The following is a 19,138-nucleotide window of genomic DNA, read 5'->3' as shown; positions in this document are numbered from 1 at the left end:
AGCTCTCTCCGTCCGTTCAAAGTGGGTTTAATCTTTCATGAGAGACTTTCCAGGTGACCTTTGATTTTCTGCCTGATCAATACTATTGGTTTACTTTGCTGTTCTGCACACTGAAACCCCACCATGTGAACATAGCAGCTTTGGTTTATGACATCATGCATGCCCAAAGAGGCAGACAGACAGGCCAGAAAAAGGGCCTGTACTGGAGGAGCCAATGGCTGTGAGCTGACATCATTCATCTATTCACACATCTCCCACGGAGCTGACGAGAATCCCATTCATCAAAAGCCAAGCGCAAACATGAGCACCAAGGCGATGTCAGGAATGCGGTCAGAAGAATGAGCTGGGCTGAGTAATCTCCATCAGGAGACCGGGACAGAGGTGCCAGCTGCCCCAGGGAATCATGGGATACGCTTGTCTTGGTTTGGGTGACCCCACTGGAGCCAAGTCTGACACCAGTTTAGATCACTCTGACGCACAGTAATGAGTCCTGATTACCACTCCAAATAAAAGAGCTGTGAACAGTTCTTCAGCTCAGCTCTCCATGGTAGTAAATTGCAACATATCCAAGAGATCAACTGCTTCAGCTCAGGATTACACACCTGCAGTATATATCGATGAACCCACATGAGCGGGGCCACTAAATCTGTCATGAGTAATCATTTCAATTAATAAGTTAACAATGCTAAATTATTCACAGTTTCACCATGAAAGATAACTGAGATATGTGACTGAATTGGTGAAGGTGGTACAAAGTGTTCCCACCTCACTAATGCTGCTAGTGAGGAAGAGACTTTGAGGAGTTAGCATCCGCTCCTGTTCCAGAACCCGCTGCTATTAATAACTGCCCCCCAGAGAACTGCCCCAGCTGCAGGGAGAGAACTCGATTTGCAAAGTGCTCCGTCATGCAAGTTTTAAAAGGAGAGGTTCACTCGCAAACAGCCCCCAGCACCCTGAAAACCCTTAATCAAGATTCTGTGGAGCAGTCTTGGTGACGTGCAGGTTATCCCCCAAAAACTGCAGCCACTGATAGAGCAGGACTTTACCTCACATGTATCGCTTCACATGTAACCATTTGATCATGAAAAGTGTTTGGATGATAGTATGGGGGGGTGAGAGGGTGTCGCACCTAGCACAAACCAAGTCAAGAAAATCATTCACAATTAATTTGTAAGAAATGAACAAGGATATGTCTTAATTACTTGGCCCGTCCAACCAAATGCTTTCCCCGGCCTTTTATTTTCTCGCGGACCTAAGCTTTTAAGCGTGTTCTCCAATGCACAGTGCACCTGCGTACACGTGTGCAGGCAAGCAGGTGCACACACGAGTGAGAACATCAGAGATGGCCAGAGTGACTGCTGGTTGCCATTTCTACTTCTCTACACCCTAAAATAAACACACCTTCACGCACACAGACAAGGAGAAGTGGTAAGCAGGACCTCCTTTGCACCCACTGAAAGCACCTTATCTCTGTGATAAATAATAGATACTGTGGCCTTGGCAAATAGTCTTAAGCTGGAAAAAAGTTTGAGTTGAGTACTGTCATAAGGGTGTGCATCTACCAATCACAATCTTCCCTTGATATCCCCAAAGCTTCCAAACTTTTCGCTATAAGCTTAGGAAAGTTCACTTCAAGGGTTTTGGGAAAATTTACAAATAAATCATAGTTTCTCCTTTAAACATTGATCAGTGCTTTTGGGAAATCTCACATACGGCTGAACCTTTCTCCTTTAACACATTCAGTACAGAAATATAAAGAATAAGGATGAGTTTCAGAGGAGGACTGAGTTGGTGCTGAGCTGGCACGGTGTGGAGTCTGCTGGAACTCATTCAGAGGCTGCTGAGAATGGACATGCAGATCCCGTTAGATTAGATTAGATTAAAATCTTTTATTTGTCCTCACTGTGGGCTAATGATGCTGCTGAAAATCTGACTGCAGAAAATACAGTTTTATCCATCACCGACTTTCAAATATGGCCAGAATGACACTGCGGAGTCTGCCAGTAACATAAAGCAGCTCCACTTTGTGAATGAAACGGACTTCCCAGCATTACCTTCTTCAGGAATCGCACTCCATATGTAAAGATGTACAGGTAAAAGGTAAACCTCCACCTGCAATGGACACAAACAGAACAAAGATCAGTCAGTGACACATTTCAACAGGAATTCCCTCACCTGTGTAGCATCACCAGGAGAACTCTCATAGGATCTGAGATTTGATTGGATACTTCTGTGTGTGTGTGTGTGTGTGTGTGTGCGTGTGTGCGTGTGTGCCTCTCTCTCCTGCTCTCTGAGGGGCCTGTCCAAGGACGACTGGACTGTAGTTTGTCCTTTAGATACAGTTCTGGTGCTGCCCAGACTCACATTACAGATTCAGCGCCACATTGATCAGGAATTCCTATTACCGAGTGTCTGAGCTGTGTAATGATCCACTGTGCTGTATGGCACACCCCAGACAGAACAGAAGGACAGACGAGTCTGACCCCTCACACAGCCACAGAGCCCGCTGAGCCCGTTCAGAACATCATGTTAGAAGACTCATTACAGCTGAATGCAGATGCATAATTCGCATGAAATAAGGAAAAAGAGTTTTCAATGATGAAATAAAGAGAAATGTACCAGCTCATAAGCTTTCTTTAATTTTAAGACTGAATGCAGCTATATAATTAGCATGAAATAGGGAAAACAGTTTTCAAGGATGAAAAAAGAAAAAAAATGTACCTACACATAAGGTTTTTCATTTTAATACACACTTTAATTTTAATATACAAAAAACATAAAGTTTCTCTCATTGTAATACAGTACTATTCAAAATGAATATTCTCCAATACTTTTATGTATAACTTCTGTTATGAAAGAGACAAGGGTTAACATGTGCATACAGGTCATGACACCCCATAACCCTAAAGTCCTATTCTACCCTGAGGCTGATGCAGTCTGATTCTCACATGAACCTGATGCAGTCCTTTTCCCACACTGCACTGATATAACCTGCGCACCCCCATTGATCAGCAGCACAGTGTAGTGACAGATCTCAGACTGAAGCGAAACACTCTCATATCCACAGGTCTTCAGACCACAGTGAGTCACTCAGGCCTCTGCTCCTCAGCACTGCTGTCTGCCATTAGCCTCCACTGCACAGCTCACACACACCCGCAGCACCTGTGCACACACCCTCACACACCACGGGTTCTCCCGCGGTGAGGGTCTGCGAGCGAACAGGCCGACCTCAGCACTGTGCTGTCTGACGGCTCTGAGAACAGAGCTGGTCCAATCAACACCCTGAGAAGGCAGCGGATCCAATCAACACCTGAGGCTACAGAGCCGTACGGTACCCCAGAGCTGAAGAGCACTGTTGAAAAAGTGAAACGTTCTGTAAGTGAAACCGTCACAGGTCAGGGGCAGGAGATCCTCTAAACGCTTGAAGTATTTCCTGGTGCTGAACTCCACCTGCACTCTCAGGTTAAATACCCTTTCCGCTCCAGGTGCAGAAGCTGAAGCAGTCTCAGTTTGCACCTCGCCGGGAGTCAGAACATCTCTGAGCAGGACGTGTCAGTACGACCTCATAACCAGAGGTTCACAATGTTTGAATCCCAATGGGAGGAGAGCTTGGTGAGAAGTACAGTTGCTCCATAAGTGTTTAACCCTTTCTGAAGCTCCGTGCAGACTCTACAGCAATCACAGCATTGAGCCACGCACAGTGATGTTGAAGATGTGGATTTAAAAGGTGTTCTCATCCCACTCGAGAAAATCTATTCTGCGCCAATTTATAATGAGAGAGACACAGTCCACCTTCAGAGCACTGGAGCCATAGAGACAGCTTAATTGCTCTCCTTCTGTTTGATTAAGTGCAGAAACAAATAGGCAGAAATTATTTACCTAATGATAGGTCAAGAGTGTTGCATAGCAACGAGGAGTCACAGCCTCAGAATTTTCAGTTGAGGGATTGTCAAATCAAGGCTAGCGCTATGTTTTGCTGCTGATTTTGAAATGTTTTTTTATAGCCACTCCTCACACTCAACTAAAGTTCTTGACAATACTGTTTTAGTCTGAAGTCTGAAATAACAGCACCGTGAAAATAACTTGACAGTTTCCCTGACATTCATGAAAAATATTTCAGTGCATCATATTCCAACCAGGCCTATAAATGGCAGCTTTGCACAGGACATTGCATATAAATAGACCAAGCAGACTGCTGACACTTCCCTGAGGTGACTGGCCACTGCACCACTACTGTAAGACATGCTAACCACATCCTTTCCAGTATGTGGATTTTTTTTTTGTCCTGACTCCCTTGTAGTGTGTCATTTTTGTGTATTGTGCAGGATTTTATGAAACTACTCTCTTCCTAAATTCCCTCCATTAATGTGAATGTTCCCCCGAACATCTCCACCCACATCTCCACCCACTTCTCCACAAACTCCACTATTTCAAATAGCTGTGACTGTACCATCCAACAGCTACACTCTTCTCCTCCACCAGATCCACAGCTCTGAGTAATAACTCCACACAAAGCTCACCCCCCTACAGCTCACCCCTCACTCACAATGTACTTCACAACCTAAAGCTGCACTTGTGCCAGCAAACCTTTATGAAAATCTGGGGATTTCCTCACCAGTGGGCATACCAATGGAAAAGCACTGGTTAGGAGTTACAAATTTAAGCGCATCAATACCACATCTTAGCTCATCGCCAGCACTGAGGCGTCCGCTCTCTCTGTCACGCACCCACGTTAATTTCTTCACAACTTCTCACAGACCCATTTGCACAGGGGAGGGTCATATTTTACAGTTACAACACTAAAAAAATCTGCTTGTGAGCGATTACACTGCTCTGCCTTCAGGACATTCACATCCAACTGATTGACAGGTGAGGGGTGGAGCCAGGGCCCTGCAGACTCTTCTCCATCAGCATCCCAGTGCCATGTCAGTAAAGATCTGCCCCTCACAGGGGTCTCCACGGAACAGACCCCTCACCCCAAACCGGCCTAGGAGTGGCTTTGAACAAGCATCTTTGCTAACGCTATCCCATTCCTGACTGAATGAGAGCTAACCTCACTTACTCTAATGAGGAGGGGGCTGTCTCCTGGCAAGCCTACACACTTTCCAAAATCAGCTTGAGTCAAACACAACTGTTATCAGGCACAAAATAGCCGTAATTACAGGCGGATTAGGGGTTTAGGACAGAGACGGCAGAGAGGAAATGCTGAGGCTTGTCTGGGTGGAGAACGAGCTGGAGTCTCTGCTGTCTGAGTGTCCAGAGTCACGTCACTGTGCCTCCTCATACTGCAGTTCTGTGTCACAGACATTACACCATCTCAGGAAAATTATTAATACCTAATTTATAATTTACATCCTCATACTTTGAGGGCCTCTGATTAAACACGGCGAGAATGTGATAGTGTGACTGATCACCAGCGTATTTTTGGTGTATTCTCGGCCAGTTTAAGCAGTCGGGGACCTTTCGGGCGGAGACAGAACAGCTTGTTCTGGAAGGAATGACGGGCCGTGCTGCAGTGTGTGGTGTGCTAATGATCCAGTGATGTCATCAGGGCCTTTAAGCCGTGCTTTCCCTGCCTGCGAGAACAACGTTTTGCCCATCACACATCACTGGAGTGGAGTTTCCCTTTCTCTGTCTCTGCCTGTCATTTCTGACAGCCATGCCGCTGTCACTGAATCCCAGCTCTGACCTCCAGGCCGTGCTGAGTAAGGAGACCCATGCAATCGCTTGCACCATGTCACATCGGTCCCTGGAGGGAGGTGTCCTCTGTCCCCCACACTACCGGGCGACCGTGGGAAATGACCGTCGCGAAGCCAGACCGAGCAGCCCCTTGGCCAGGAGTTTCACACATGGCACGCACACACACGCGCACACACACACACGCGCTACCTCACAGGCAGGCTCGTTACCATGGCGCCTCATACGCAACAATGGGAACAGGAATGTGATGCTTCGGTAATATTATTATAGTTATATAATTAATACCCGTTTCCTTAGCAGATACCTTCTGCTCTACCAGACATATACATCCTCAGCCTCGTCGGGACGACTTCCACGGTTTGCTGACAGGGCTTCCTCTGTGCACTCTTTCAGCACTCACACATCTACATTGCCAGCTCCAATTAGATAAACCCATTAAGGGTAAACTACTGATGATAATTCTACGGTCAGCTACTGATAATCATTTAGAGAATATCCCCAGGGGGCCCTTTAGAAGACATTCACTGAAATGTCAGCTGTATTAGGAACAGAGGCACTTTCTGCCAACTAATTCTCATAAGAGTTCAGAACAGGAATATTCCTTTGGAGACATGAAAATAATTTCTCCCCACCTAACAGTCAGGAGGAATAGATCACCTCTGCTGGCTCCTAATTGGCAAAAGCCCTGTTGAAAATAAATGGCAAAGTAACTAAAAGTCTGGCAGTGCGTAGCGAGGGCAGCGCGGCCCCCAATACACAGGCCTAATTAAACCACACCACACTGAGATCTCCGTCTGCATCTGTAGTCACACAAGAGCAACTGCATTACATTAGATTAAACTCCTGGACCCATTTGAGAAGCCCAGATCATCCATATTTCCTACATCAAGCTCTGTATTGGGACCAATGTCTTGAGTTCCTTCCATAAAAGCGGTTTTAAAAGCCAAAAATACTCCAGCAATTTATCTTAAACTGTAACTGTCACCAGATGGAGACAAAGCATTTCTAACAGTCATCATTCTTTTGCCTGGGGTGTCCAGAGGATCACATTTTAGACAATTGTTTTGAGTCCTAAAAGACGTGTCAGAGACTCGTCTTGGTCAGGATAGAGTCCTCTGTGACACTGACTCTGTGACACTGACTCCATGGCAGTGTCTCAACACTGAAAGTGCTCTGGGCACGGCGTGTTCTCTTATATGAACGTACACTAGTGCTATCTTACATGCTCTCGCAGAACCGGGTCAAGGTGCTGGGCTTCTCCTGGTTCCGGCGCTGTCGGAACCAGCGCTGGATGGTCCGCACGTCCCAGTCCAGCTGTTTGGAGAGTCCCTCTAACCTCTTCTCATCTGGGTGCTGGAAAAGGGACGATACGAGGCAGACGCACGCCTTGCGTTAAAGTGGCCATCCTTGCTGAAAAGCTGAAAGGTTAACAGGTACACTCGCACGCAACCACAGAGTCAGGCACGGCGCTATGGGGGCACTTAGGGGTGCACTGCACCCTGAGATGGACCTCAGTGCACCCCCAGTTGCCTCCTTATATCCCAATGTCTACATAATATTTTACTTTTTGTGACTTTTTGTGCCCCCCCATGGATTGCAATTGCACCCATCTGTATTTTCTTCTGGCACCAGGCCTGCACAGAGTCATATCATTCCTGGAAACAAAAAGCAAATGTCAGACATCTATATCACAATTGAAAACAGTGTGTAATTCTGGGAGGGGTGTTTGCACAAACGTTGGATCTTTCATCAGAAAGCGAAAAGGTGACCCTCATTAATCCCTTTTGTTTTTGTGAAGCAACTGGTTTCGGTTCTGAAAGGTCGAGCCTTCCCGGATGAGGTACAGTGTGGCTCTGTGTGTGGATCAGAACATTTGTCAAAGAAACTTGCCTGCCGGCTGAGCTAAAAATAGCCGTGGCGCGTCAGTGGAGAGAGAGCCACGGATACAGGCACAGCGATGCGGAGGGGTCTCACATTCAGACCTCACTGTCAGCCAGAGCCCAGGCATCGCCTTTCCACCAGCCCGTAATCCATTCACATTACACGCCATTCACAACCACTTCATTCATGGATTTCATTCATATAATTAATGCGCCTGTAAAATCCAGACTCTAGAGCACAGAGCGTCTGCAGGTTGGGGGTTAGTGTAGAAATGCGACGGAAGCTGACGGATTTTAACCCTTACCTTGGTGATAGCAGTGAAGACCTTCTCCAGAATGGCGCTGGGCTGGGCTTTCTGTGGCCCGTTGGCTTGTATCTTTAGGCCTAAGGCACACGGTCTCGCAATGAACCTGCAGGAAACAGATGACAGGGTTTTTCGAGGCCCACTCGGGACTGGGGTGTGTTATGACCTGTACCCAGCCCAGCCCGCTCAGGTGCCCTCACCTGTGCTAGATATACATCCTAACAAGGTCAGGTGTACCGGTGGGAGTGGAATGGAGGTATAAAGGAAAGAAATGAAAACCAAGCAAAAGTAAAATGTGCTGCTCTGAGGCAGACAGCTCATCATCTCCAAACGATCTCTGCTGTTTCATTCAGCATCCCAGAACAAGAAAGGAAAATCCCTCCGCCAAAAAAGCATAAAAAATATATAAACAGTTCTTGGTTGTCCAAATGGCCAAATAAGCACAGAAGAGAACAGTTCTGTCTCCCAAATCCAAATGAGGTTGTCAAGAGGGTCTCTCCAAACACCAATGCTTTGAACTACTAACAGCAGCTACTGCAACATGTTCTCATACAAACTAACAGGACCCCTATTTCCCCTGACCCAGGTGAGATCACAATCCTTTAACCTGTGCCACAGGGAAGTCAGACTGCCCCTTTAGGTGGGATGTGTGCCAAAAGAAAAGAAATAAAAAGTAACCAAATGGCAGTGTTGTGCAGGTGTGTGAGGCATGTTATAACAGGTTATAACACTTCCTGCTTTCTGAACCCTGGAGCGGAGAAACACCTTTGGCCTGTGCCGTCAGCTCACTTTCCTCCTTCTGACACCAGCTTAAACCTTGCTTGATTAGACAGACATGGAGAACCCACTACACATTCAGGTCACGACACCATTAACATAAGAGTGAAATAGGTATCATCAATATGGAAATAGAAAATGGAACATCGACTCTTCAATCCGCCAAGAGCCCCCGGTTTACGACAGCTATGCACGCCCGTAACCAATGGAGCTCATGAAATATTATGCAATTCAAATCCATTCATGCAAGTCAAACATTCTTCATGCTTCATAACAGAAACACTGAATTCACACACCCATGAGCAAACGAAAGCTTTTAATCCTGTTTCAACATTTACTTCGACATGCCTCAACATAAACCCTCGCCATAAGAGGACTGTGCGGTGATTAGACTCGTGAGTTAATTACTTCTGAATTTCAGAATGAATGGGCGTAGGACCTCCAGCAGTGACACAGCCTTGTCATTAACCAGGGAAACAGTAATCTGAATCCACACCCCACACCTGTCAGATCTCACATGTCACCAAACACACTGGTGTCCAAACCCAGGTTTGTGGGAGATACTTGGGATAAATCATCTTATTGTAGATTTTATTCACTACTATTCATTATCTATTCATTGACCTCTTTTTTCATAATATTCTGTTGAAACATCTGGGAAAGTACTCCCATAAGCAAAATTAAGCAATAAAGGTGTGTGACATCATTTCAGGATGCTGCTTTGAAATATTCTCCCTTGTCGAGTTAAGTCTACAATAACGTGCATTCCCAGAGCTATGCAGAAGACTGTATGCCTGGACCTGGATACAGTACAACGCAAATATGTAAGTATAAATGTATGAATAAAATCTTTGGGAACCAAAGTTTAATACATGGGCATACACGTCCTACAGAACCTAGATGGCACTCTTCTGACGGTGGCATCATCAGCCAAAGAGTGCTATCGCAGCTGTGAAAGCAGTGGGCAATACCATCGAGTGAATCGGACGGAGTCATTTAAATGTTCTTCCTCATTAGCGATCTGCAGTGTTAAATACTATCACAGCAGAGGGAGCTGGCACAGTCTCAGGGCAGACAGTACTGTCCCCTGTGCTTTCCTGTGGTAATTATGAGTAAAGGCTGGAAGCCCCATCAAACAGGCTGCCTGTGAAGGAGTCAGGAAAAGTGCAGAGCGGGGCCTGGCTGGTGCAGCCCCCCTGCGTGCTGTCCACACCGCTGAGAAAGCAGATCACCAGGGACGACACGAGCGTTTCCGCTCCTCACAGAAACCTGAATGGGTAAAATTTAGATTGAGCAGGCAGCTGAAGAATCCGTCAGAACAGAACAGCTAACCCATCCCATCCCAGCAGCAGAGCAAAGTCATGCCACTCAATGAACAGGCCCCTGCACATCAAACAAGCCCTCCGGGGGTTTCAATTCAGAACAGGATCAAAAGAGCTGGAATTGCAAGTGAAAACCAGGCAAACGCAGAGCCAAGGGGCCAAAGATTAAACTATCGGGAAGCAAAGCAGAAATTACCCCACACCAAGATATAACACAGAATCAGCTTCTCCCTGATTAATAAAAGTAGCTATTTTATGACTGAAATGTGAACAATTAAAACATACGAACTGAAAGAAATGAAAATAAAGACTTTCTGAAACAAGGAACCATAACAATCTGTATTTCCTAAAAGAGGAGGAAACTGGGTAGAACTAGGTAGGTCATACCCAAAAGACCTGCAGCAGCTGATGCATAAATTGAGAAAACTGCACCAAATGTCATTGGCATATATAATTATCCTGATGACTCAATATTTACTATATCGGGAAAACTATATTTGCACACATTACTGGTCCAAACTGGATTAAAATATAGAGGAAGTGTTTGTAATCCGAATGGAAATTGATTTGGTCCCTCGCACATGATTAAAAAGCGATTATGCCTCAAGCCTTTCATACACGCACTATATCCCTCTCGCCCCAAACGACAACAAACAGGATTTAAAACGTGGCGTTTACCGAGGCACAGCTGTGAGTTTAAATTAAACTCCACGCAAGCGCCAACGCTTCACTGAATGCCCCTTGAAATTCTATTTATGTCTCCGATATCTATGGGGGCGTGAAGGCGGACAGAGAGGTGTGGCTGTATAATTTAAACAGACCGACAGAAAGGATGGATCTTTGCTCTGGCAAACCCTGCCTCTGGCTGCCAGAAACGGGCCGAGCTCTGGAGAGACAGACATCCACAGCGAGACCTGCAGGTTCTTGGGACATAAATGGCGAGGCACTCTGTCTCCCGTCACATCCTGAACACACAGAACCTGGAGTGGAAACACGGCTGCCCTGAGAAGCAGAAACAGGAATTCAAAAAAAGCAGCGTTTTGTCATGTTTCCATCAAATTCTGTTAATATTATATGTAACAGATCATTTTTGTTCACTGTTATTTGGTATTATAAGCTTCATTGACATTTGAAAACAATCTGAAAAAGTGAATCTTTTGCTGTGGCTGCTCTAGTCTTCCAACTAAGCTGAATTTTACAGCATGAATCATCCCCCACAAGTGCTGAGAAGGTCTTTGCAAAGCCGTCAATCAGTCCTTCTGCTTCCCCCTACTCAGAGAACCGGCCTGATGAATGAAAAACACGTCAAATTCATCATCTTAATAACACATGGCATATTGACACTTCAAAAATACACCCCAAGGGATGCATTTATGCACCGAGCTCGGAGACACTGTGGCACTCAGCACACTGATGAATAACCATACCGCTGAAATGAACCAGGCTCTTTGTGCTCCATCATATGATTTTTATGTAAAAACACAGTACAGTAGTTTCTTGTGTTGTGATTTATGAACTGTGTACAGGCCTACTGACTGCCTTCATTACCCATGGTTCAACATGCATTTATCTGGTCGAACGCCACCAGCGTGATACGTTTCGTGACGCTGGCACACAGATACGTGTGGCCACTGTTTGCCCCCATGATTTGCCGCACGGAGGCAGACTGTCACGAGAAACACACACAGCAGAGCTACACTGGTCAACACGTCTGAAGACGGGGGACCGAGCTACGCCAAGAGCCATGTCGAAATTTTAAGTGAACGTGGCTTTATGTGAACTTGTGCCTGAAATTTTAAAATAAGTCCGTTTTGTTTAAGTGACTGTAACCCTGCTTACGGCAGTGGAGCTTCAGGGAGTTTCACTGTTCAGCCTCCGGTGAGCGAGTTTGTCAAGGACAGGGAGACTGCCAGCAAGGCCAGAGAGCCACGAAGCACAAACTCATTCTGTCACATCTTGATGACATCAGTGCCCTGACACGCCCATGTAAGCAGTGTCTAACTAATGCACCTTGATCCCAATCAAACTGCATTCAAATTGCATATAATAATACAATATATAATTCACTATCTGCAGACAACACATCTTAATGAGAAGAATTTTGCTGCCCAAACTCTTCATAGGCACTAACACACAGTTTGGTCTTGTTGCTGCCTGACTCTTTCCAAACACCCAAAGAAAAGGGTGATGGATATTCAGCCTGTTTAGGCTCAAATGCTCTGTCAATTCACAAAGCTGGAGGCAGGTTAGTAAAAGCAATCAAACCAGTCATATAGGGCTTGCTTCATTGCTGTTGAACAAAAAAGGCTTCCTCCTCCCTCTCCACAGTTGGCAAGGTCTGTGTTTGCAAAGCATTTTACAGGTGGCCATTGCAACTCCTTTTTATGCCCATAATATATCTGAGACATTTCAAGCTGTCAAAACTCAACCCAGCACTTTGATGAATTTCTGTAATAACCACAACTTTACCTGCACTGCTGTGACCATCTTCCTTAAATGTTGCCAACAGAAAGCATGAAACTCAGAATACACCCCAATAAATAAATTTCAATCACTTTTCTATTTGTAATTCAAAAATGGGAGCTTTATGGTAATATGTAGTTTAAACAATAAAGGGCCTCACCTGGTTTATATAAAAGGTAGGAGGCTGATCTAAAAAGCTGTATGCCACTTTAACACAGCTATTACATAACTATTACGCATAAGCCAGTGGTGCTTGTCTGAGAACTCCATGGTTGAGCATATCCCATAAAGTGAAATACAGTATTAATTTTTGTAAAAGTAAATTGGATTTTCAGTACATGCCAGACTAAACAAGAGCAGTATGCAACTGTGTTATTTAATTTTTTTTTATTTCATTACAAAAAGAAAATATATTTGTGGAGTATTGTGGTCATTGCCCAGTCTGTCCTCACTTGATGAAAACAGTCCATCTCAAACGCTAGTATTATATAGTGGTTTATGACCTGAACTTGCTAGTAGACATTTGCTGGTTGAAATCTCCTTTCTCAGTAAATATACAGCTCTATAAAAGGACATGAACACTTTAAGATGAGAAAGCTGAACACTGGGTGAGGTTTACTGTATCACTGCCAAATAATTTCAGCACAGTGGTGATGTTATGAAGCCGCATTTTTAACTTAATTTGGGGTTGTCAGTGGTTAAAAACTTTATGTCCCAGTGGTTACACTAGCTAACAGGGACCCTATTTTTAATGTAATTCCCTTATGTCATGCAATATGATGTGTTTATTTAAGCAGCTGACAACACAGACTTGCAAGAAAACTTCAAAATTCTCTGATTTTGTTCATTTACTTTGGGAAAAATAATTTTTAACATTTCACAAAAGAATAATTTCTGTGAAATAAGACTGTAAATAACTGAAAGCAAATAAAGCAAGACTGAATTCACGAATGCATGTACACACATGCACACACGCACAGACAGACAGACAGACAGAGCTCTGAAAGGTGGCACACTGCATGTGTCACTCCCACAGCTTTTTGATACTCCTGGCCACTGGCAAATGCAACGGTGCAGCCGTTTTTCACACCTTAAAACGATTTGCTTAAGACATATAACATCAACTGAAAGACAGATTTCGGCTTACAGGACTGTTCTGTGAAACCTATACAGAATCCCGCTGTTCTGTTCCTGCCTCACTTCACTCCTACATACTGTGTGCAAGGTCTAACCACTGCAGAAACCCATCTGCCTGCCTACATCATGAGAAAAAACAAAAAAAAAAACAAGAAATCGCCCACACTTCGCAGTTAGAAACTGCGATGTGGGTTCAGTGCAGAGATTTCCAAACTACAGGTCCAGGGTCACTGGCAGGATGAACAGGGTCAAAGTGGTCATGAGACTGACAGTAAACAGCACTGAACACATTAAAGCACCAAATTAACTATAAAGAAATAAATATGATTATTTACATACATGTTACTTTTAGTGCCTGTACCTGTGTGCTTATCTTCAGATCTCTGAAATTTAATTTCCTTGAAGTTTAAGTCATCCAACATGTGGTCTGAAATGTGTTGAATCAGAAATGGTCGGTCTTACTGCACACGCATTTGTGCTTATTTTATTGACAGCATGGTGCTCATGGTGTCAGTGTGCTCTGGCAGACAATCAGGATCACGTTTCTGTAAACACGTTACACAACTTGTTAAATCTAACATCAAAAGGACTGTAAGATGGCCCAGATAAGCGAAGTAGCCAAGCATATACAAGAAATGATGTGGAGTGAGTTTTGGAGGGCAGATATGCAAAGAACTTCATTTGCTACAACAAACTGCAATTTCAGATTATTCCTTTTATGTTTCATATGTGTAATATTTCAATGTTGGAGCAACGGTGCTTCTCTAAAGCACTGTGATGGACATGAATGAATTAAAATGTCCAGGGGAGAGACATTAGTGATGCAGCTAACAAGCTCATGTGCTCAGGAGAGAGGCACACATTCTCATACAGAAAAATAGTAGCATGGAAACCTACGCCTCACAGGATGTAACATGCCTGATAACCACTAGGTCTATCCCCCAAAGTACATATTTCTTCATAAATACCATCTCCAGTGTACCAACACAATACAAAAATGTAAATCTCTATAGGTACAAACAAGAATAGTCAGCCTCTGCATCCACTTGGTTATAACAACATCTATGTTAAACATTGATGGGCTTTCCAATTTAGCAAACACAACTTATATTTCACCAGCAAGGTTCCCGCATCTAAAATTCTTTTGCTGCTTATCTAGATGCCTTGTCAGCCAGCTACCTAGTTACCATCATGTGACACAACACATACCACAAAACAAATTACGCAATATCTACCAATGTTCTAACAACCACTGACTGTATTCATGTCAAGGAAATGCTAGACAGATATATATAAGCCTATTTCAGCCCATTTCTGAGAACAAGTCACATATTTAAAGTAGATGGTTACAAATATGTTAGCTAGAAACTTGTGTCTTGCAAACAGTGTGCTGATGGTTGATACAGTAATAATGTAACATTGCAAAAAATATTGGAAAATAATGGGTATTTGTTGTTAATATCAACTACAGTAGATATCTTTAGCAAGATGTTGTGTGCTGCGGCTAAAAACTGTTATTTTAGGTCACTTGCAAGCTACCATAATTAAATAAGTAACTTCATTACTCACTATATGGATACTTAATTGCTTACTTTTTTAAGTCATTAGCTAGCACTTGTTAGTAGCTTGCTGGCTGCTACTAATAAGATAATACACTTCATCAGGCACACCAGCTGGGTGGCTGGATGCTGCTCTTCAGACCCCAGACCGAGGGTGGAAAACTACTGCAGAGACGTTGTAAGACTACTGGTGGGCCAAATCATGTGACATCTTTGTTTTTTTTCCTGACAGCCAAAATGCAATAATACAGGATATTCTGAATACACAGGACAAAGAAGACCAAGCATCTGACTGTGCACAAGTAGGGCTGTAAGCTGAATTAGTTATAATGTGCAGAAAATTGTTCCTGGATGAATATGAATTTACCCACAATGCACTTCATGCAGTCTGTATCTGAAAGTACACCTGAATCTTTTTTTGTGTGTGTGTTAAACCACAGAGCTGTGTAAAACCTCTTGCTTTGCATTTTCTCCTGATCAACAAGGGTCAAAATTAGAAATAATGATTTTTATCTACAGTTTCAGTTCAACATCTCCACCTTAACTCGAGTGGCTGTGCTGATCCGAGGCTGGTGGACTGAGTATCATTTAGTGCACATTTCTAAGTGGGCCCATTTCTCCAGTGGAACCATGACTGAGGCAGTTTGATTTATGTAAGGGATCCACTCAGACAGCTGAATAAATGGCGCGAGAGGTTCTGCACTCTTAAACACAGACAGGATTCTCCATCATGCAGTGTGGGAGTTTATGACAAAAACAATACCCATTATGAAACTTCGGCAGAAACTTCAATACCTCATACTTAGAGATGTGTCTTTAGGCTGTGTGGCCTTACTTATGAAGTTGAAATTTGTCAAGTATGCATGTTTTTCTACCTGCAGGATCATGTCAGGTCAGATCTCCCCAATAAACCCCCTTTGTTAGTCTGTTCTCTTCACTAATTACACAATGGTGGAGCTGATTGCATCACTCCTGAGACATCTACCAGTGGTCTCCCTGAAGAGAAGTCTGAGTGTTTCAGACACAAGAGACTGCATTTTTAAAATAGTACCAGGCAGGGTGGTGAATTCTATTATGGCTAGAGTCCCTAATTATAGGAAGTTTTCAGATTTGAAAGACCTACTTAGTACTACATTTTCATCTCATAAAGTTATTCAGGGCTGAGATGAAACTGCAGCCAATCCCTGCCTGAAAACATCAACATTAAAGGGCATCCGATCTATGCATAGGGTAACGCTAAAGGAGAGACAGGATCACGATCCATAAAGTCCAGCGGAGTCTCTAACACAGGCCGTCGGGGGGCGGGGCCAAAGCGCTTCCACAGCTTCGCAACAACGCTGCGAATACATGTCCATCTTTTCAAATCATATGATATAGCTGGCTATAGCTGGGGAAAGTGCAACAGCAGCAACGAAGGCCATAAACATTACCAACTTCGCATATTTCGCACTGTTTGGGGACAGGACGACAGCAGGTATAAGAACTGAGGAGGCGCTGCCGCTGTACAGCGCAGGTATGGTTTTGTCGTGTCCGATGGCCAGCCCCTCTCTTCACGGTTACCATGCGTCTCCGCGAAAGCAACGCAACACTTGTAAACACTCCTACCACGTTTAGTCGGGCCTCTTCGAGCAAAAGTAGAGCGGGCATAACATGACGTGCCCGTAAAGTATGTTAGCCATTTGTAACAATTATGACACAAAATAGGTGGCTGTGCATTCAAACGAAATGCATAAAGCAATTAATGCGCTCTCGCCTCCTAGTGACAGATGCGTCTCACGACCAGGATGCTAGGCCACTTGGATATTATGGTGAAAATAATTCCGGCAACAATATTAATATACCAGTCATACCATCTGTACTGTGACTGTCCTTTCGGAACATTTGTATAATACTGGCTGCTATTTCAGAACAATAACGTGACTACAAACAGAACACGAGGCGGTCATCGCAGCTGGATTTGCCTTTCACTGCACAGACACGCTCCAATACGCGAGGTAACACACTTTACAACAATAAAACCCACTTTGTAAGGCTGTTTTACAGACAGACGTCATTTATCCGGAGACACTGATTAAACACCAGCATCCACGTTTGCACAGCTGGGCCACACGCAAACGCCAAGTTGTCTGTACTCACCTTTCGAAAACAAACCGTATCATAAAGATGCAGAAAGCCAAAGGTAACGCCAGATACAAGTCCTCGGCTTGCGGGAACGTTGCTTCCTCGGTGTTTTTTAAATCTGCCCAGGTTACGTTGTGCGGGAGCCAGAACCTCTCGTTCCAAAACCAAGCTAAAATACCTGCCATTGCTCCTTTTTATCTTTTATGCCCTATCGCCTGTGCTCTGACCAGCTTCTCGCCGTGTGCGCTGCTTCTAGGGGTTGATGCTTAGTTACAGTGGTTTCTGACGGCTGATCTTTGCAGGTCTGTTGGCGTGATGGTAGCAGGTTTGGCACCGCCCGTTGCGTTCTTCGGTGTAATAGGGAAGTACAGTCTATGGGACGCCATCCGCTCCTGCGCGACTGATTGGCGCACCGGACTGTCACACACGCAGTGCAAGCGACGCACAAAAAGGTACACACGTCAACGGCACGAGCGGTCCGGTGCCGGTCCACGCTCCTTCAGTGTAAAAATAACGGGCACACAATGAAAATGTTCTCGCACAACGTGAAAGCAATTTAATGCCCTGCACCCTGCTATGTTAATTGGTATCTTTTCCTTTTTCACCAGTTTCTAGTTTTGTTCAAAACAATGTATGCGGCATACGTTTCTCAGATTATTTAGTTCAGCGCAGAGAATTTGATAACGATTGGCAATAGTTAAGTGATACACTTTCTACTGACAAGACTGAGGTAAGTGAAAGTGCATCTACTTTTAAGAGGCAAATGCTTGGTAGCTTGTGCCACCTACCGGCTGCCTCCACTGTGTAAACAGAAGGCCTACCACAATTCTGTGCATGCTATAATCGTATACCGTATTCCCGTGGTTAGGACAATTTGCACGGTAATTAAACTTATGGGTAAACAAATTGTCGAACACAAATGTGCATTGGTGCCTTTTAAATCTTCCAAGACACTACATCTGCGACTAATTAAGATATATGGTTTAAATATTATATTCGGATGTCCTCGCGTACATTCAAGTACAGTACTTTAAAGACTCTCGCTTCAGGCAACGCGTAGCATCCACATTCAGTGTGATCAGAAAGAAAATCTGCAATACTCTGAGTAAAGCTGTGTGCAATTAACAATAGTGTTTAAAATGATATGATAGTTCAAATTACAAATAACAAATTAAACACATTTATAGCAAATAAAACGATGGTAGTAAGGAAACATGGGTGTGCTTCGATCTATGTACAGGCTAGTGAACAAAGAATGGTTTTTATTATGAAACAGGTCATTTTAATTTGCTAAGCAGGCACATTTATCCTGTTATATAGAAACTCACAAGAGTGCTCATAATTTTACCTTCTTTGTCTTTGGTAAGCAATAAAGGTGATTTAGTCTAAGTCAGGAGTCAGTAGATTCATTACAGATACAGTCTGAGAGCTTTCATGTCCAGATAAGCACTCTAAGCATGGAAAACCGCTAAATAAAACGAACACCAGTGGAATGTGAGCTGTCTGTCAGTGTGGATGTTGTATTTATACAGCACATCATATATGCAGGATTGAACAATTCAACATGAAAATACTTTCCTGTTTTAGCAGCAGATGTACTCTGTGACCCTCCTCAAATTCCCAGTTGCCTTTGATGGGGCATTAAAAATGCAAAATGCAGCACGTGAAGCCATCTGTTCACAAATTCAACATAAAACAGAAATATTCATACACACAAAGAAGAAGATATGTACAGTACTACGTGACACAACAGCCGATGGAGGCCTGGGGGTATACTTCGGGATATTATTTGGGAAAGAACGGTAATAATCTGTCAACAAAAGAAATAAAAGCTTTCCATTTTCATTGAATGTTTGATGTGATTCTTCGATGGT

The 19,138-nt window shown here is 43.9% G+C and overlaps 1 protein-coding gene across 2 annotated transcripts in view; it reads right to left on the bottom strand.

Moving 5' to 3' along the window:
• Positions 1-17,596, bottom strand: part of LOC118788899 (ceramide synthase 6-like) — a 30,322-nt gene extending 12,726 nt beyond the window's left edge. For both annotated transcript variants that reach the window (XM_036545096.1, XM_036545097.1), the window contains exons 1-4: positions 17,280-17,596; positions 7,886-7,991; positions 6,923-7,053; positions 2,055-2,112 (exon numbers count right to left, since the gene is read on the bottom strand). In XM_036545096.1, coding sequence (XP_036400989.1) covers positions 2,055-2,112; positions 6,923-7,053; positions 7,886-7,991; positions 17,280-17,449 — 465 coding nt within the window. In that variant the 5' untranslated portion in view covers positions 17,450-17,596. The remainder of the gene's footprint in view (positions 1-2,054; positions 2,113-6,922; positions 7,054-7,885; positions 7,992-17,279) is intronic.
• Between the last annotated feature and the right edge of the window lie 1,542 nt (positions 17,597-19,138).

This window comes from Megalops cyprinoides, chromosome 14 (genome assembly GCF_013368585.1).
Source record: "Megalops cyprinoides isolate fMegCyp1 chromosome 14, fMegCyp1.pri, whole genome shotgun sequence".
Taxonomy (NCBI): domain Eukaryota; kingdom Metazoa; phylum Chordata; class Actinopteri; order Elopiformes; family Megalopidae; genus Megalops; species Megalops cyprinoides.
This window is presented reverse-complemented; position numbering and strand designations above follow the sequence as displayed.